The 2,985-nt window shown below is 39.3% G+C and overlaps 1 protein-coding gene across 1 annotated transcript; it reads right to left on the bottom strand.

The window, feature by feature from the left end:
- Nucleotides 1-244: 244 nt before the first annotated feature.
- Nucleotides 245-2,524, bottom strand: LOC134358713 (interferon-induced protein with tetratricopeptide repeats 5-like; the record flags this gene model as incomplete). The annotated part of the gene is made up of 1 exon (XM_063071171.1): nt 245-2,524. A coding segment is annotated over one exon (1,455 nt), but the record flags the coding sequence as incomplete, so codon positions are not given.
- Nucleotides 2,525-2,985: the final 461 nt, after the last annotated feature.

Here is a 2,985-nt window from a genome sequence, read left to right as displayed (position 1 = left end):
GAGTGAAAGTTCCTTAAATGTTCCTTGAACTGATACTGCTCACCATAGTGTGCAGCAAGAAAATCACTCACACTTCACTACTGGTGTGGAGAATTAAATTAAAACATTTTATTGGTTACTTTAACACCCAGTTTCTGACATTACAGCTCATTTACAATGTTGAAAGGAAAATATACATTAATGACTATAAGATTTGAAATTCAAATTTGATTTTAAAACTGTTTCCCTTCCATGGATACTGAATGGTCTGCAAGATGTTACCAGAATTTTTTTGCTTTTAAAGCATAAAGTTTTAATACTTTTAACATTTTGAGCCAACTTTAGTACTTTTGCTCTGTAAATTCCATGAAGTTTTAACTCAGTAGTGTGGCAGGTAAACCAACACTGTACGTAAACTCTACTACAAGTTGCAAAGGTTTCATCTGGAATATTTTTGCATACAAAATCGGAATGCAATTATTGAGAGCAAAAAATGTAAAAGTGTAAGGAAAGTTTATAGTAATCAATCACAAGTGTAAACTGGAATATAGAACATTCCACGTAACTGGGTCATAATTGTTTATGGCTCATTTGGGAAAAAATGGAGTTGAGTACTCTCCTTTCTCATTAGAATATTTTATAAATCATTTCATTTATGGTCAGAGCAAGTGTTCTTAAAATGGGAACTGAATCAGATGGCACTTCTTGTTTGGTGCTGTCACACAAAAATCTGCTTTACCTAGAATTTGGTGGACTATTTCAGAATTCAGTTGAAATTGGTCCCATGCATTAATAGGACTGCGAACTTACAGTTGTGTTTACATGCTAGTGCTACTGATCTAGCCATAGCATCAGATGTATCTGAAATAATGTCATTTCATCTCAGGTGGAAATTGGAAAACTGATGGAAGAAGCAAATACTATAGACGGTATTGTCACAATATTCAGCACAAAGCCTTCAGAAGATCACGAATGAATCATGAATTAAGTGGATCACACCTTTTATCAGTCAACTCTAATAGCTAGAATTGGTGAAGGAAAGACCTTTCCACATGCACAGGATCCCCAGATCTTTTTGTGTATCTACAGCCTAAGTCGAAGGGCGTAATTCAGAAAGAGCATTGAGATATTCTTCATTGCCAGGATCAAATTCCAAGGCCTTTTCAAAGCATTCAACAGCCTCATCCTTCTCCCCAGCCAGCTGGTGCACCATCCCAAGAATTCCAAAGGCTTTGCTGTCTCTTGGATTCCTCTCAATTTGTTTTCCTAAGATCTTTCTCAAGTTGCTGTAACAGAGCTTCCATTGTTTACTTCCATGATGGATTTTAAGACCTTCCAGCAAACAGATGATGGCGCTTGATTCAGATCTTTTGTGATGCAGTTCAAATAATCCAACTTGTAAAGCGAGTGCCTGCTTATTACCTGGAGCAAGATCTTCCAAGCTCAATAGATCATTATAGATCTCCTCTGCTCTGTTTGCTTCTCTATTTATTAAGCAGATTCCTGCAAAATCCAGTTTTGCAATAATAAATGATGGTCTGAGTTCAAATGCATTTTCAAAGTGATATTTGCACTTATTGATCAACTCGGATTTCAGCTGAAATGGAGCACTGTCAGGATAATTGCTGCCTGCTGTATTTTTCAGAGTCAATAGTTTTCCCTTGTAACATAGACCTATTTGGTGGTGTACAAAGGCAGAGCTTGGAGTGAATTCTAAAGCTCTCATCAACAGGTCTATTGCGATATCGAAAGCTCGTGCTATTCTGTAAAACTTTGCTGCATAGCGAAGCACATATGGCAGATCTGGGGTCTTCTTCAATGCTTCTTCAACTAATTCATTTGCTTTCTCTGCTTCATTGAACTCTTGCAGCTTTAGGGCCAACATAACCACGGCCACTGTGCAATCTGGATTAAGCTCCAGGACCCGATGCAGATATCTCACTGGCTGACTCTGTTCCTGTTTCTCTGAAACACCAGAAAAAGTTTCCAGACGATAAAGAGCAGTCGCATAGCCCATATTCCATTCCACATTTTCAGAATCTTGCTCCAGAGCCTTTGCAAAGCATTCCTTTGCCTCTTCATAGTATTCAGCAGCAGAACTCAACAATGACCATCCCTTCTCCCCGTACACCTCGGGGATCATTGCTGCATAGCAAGGACCATCACTGAGCGGTTTACAGATCATCTCCAGCTTGTCCAGGTAGAACTGGGCCTCGGTCAGTTGTCCCATGTGGTAATGCACCCAGGCAAAGTTTCCATAGGTGATGATGCTTCTTCTTTCAAATTCATCTTTGTGGTTCTGTCTCCAAATCTTTTCAGCTTCCTTTAAATTTTGAATTGCTTCTTCATAGTTGCCTTGCTGACAGTTTACAAAAGCAAGTTGGTTGTAGGATGTGGCTTGATATTTGACACCAAGTTTTATAGAATCTTGTAATCTAAGCTTCATATCACTGAAGTCAGTGTTGTCCTTCTGTGGAAACCACGTGAAGTGACACTGAAGCTGACAGAGTTTCTCAAACAGGGATTCCTTCAGAGTGTCGCTGCATGAAAGCACAAAGTAATCAAAGATTATTGATGTTCAATTGATTCTCCATCCTAATGGCTAAATGCTTGGATTGACAATATTAGCAAATTCTGAATTCCTGAGCTGGAGCACAGGCAGGGAGAGGTGGGTGCAGAACAGTTCCATCCCTGCCTGATCAGACCAGTATCTACCAGATGTGAATAACCCAGTGGAAAACAGTCTTGGTACTGGAAATACCAACCAATAAGCCGAGACAGCCAGATTAAAATAATTACTGTGTTCTGACTATGCTAAATGAACGTGTTTTAAATTAAGCAAGAGAGCAGGATATATTACGTTCTAATTTGTCATGTAAGGGTTGGGCCAGTCCAGCAGATTATTAACTCAGTAGCCAGGAAAAGGAAAGTTAAAAAGCAACTTTGTGGCACCATGTCGGTCAGGTGGTTCTCTGTCTGAATACATGGCTGGCAAATTTCGGAAGC

Source organism: Mobula hypostoma, chromosome 19 (genome assembly GCF_963921235.1).
Source record: "Mobula hypostoma chromosome 19, sMobHyp1.1, whole genome shotgun sequence".
NCBI classification, from domain to species: domain Eukaryota; kingdom Metazoa; phylum Chordata; class Chondrichthyes; order Myliobatiformes; family Myliobatidae; genus Mobula; species Mobula hypostoma.
Note: the sequence above shows the minus strand (reverse complement) of the source record. Positions and strands in the feature narration are given on the sequence as shown.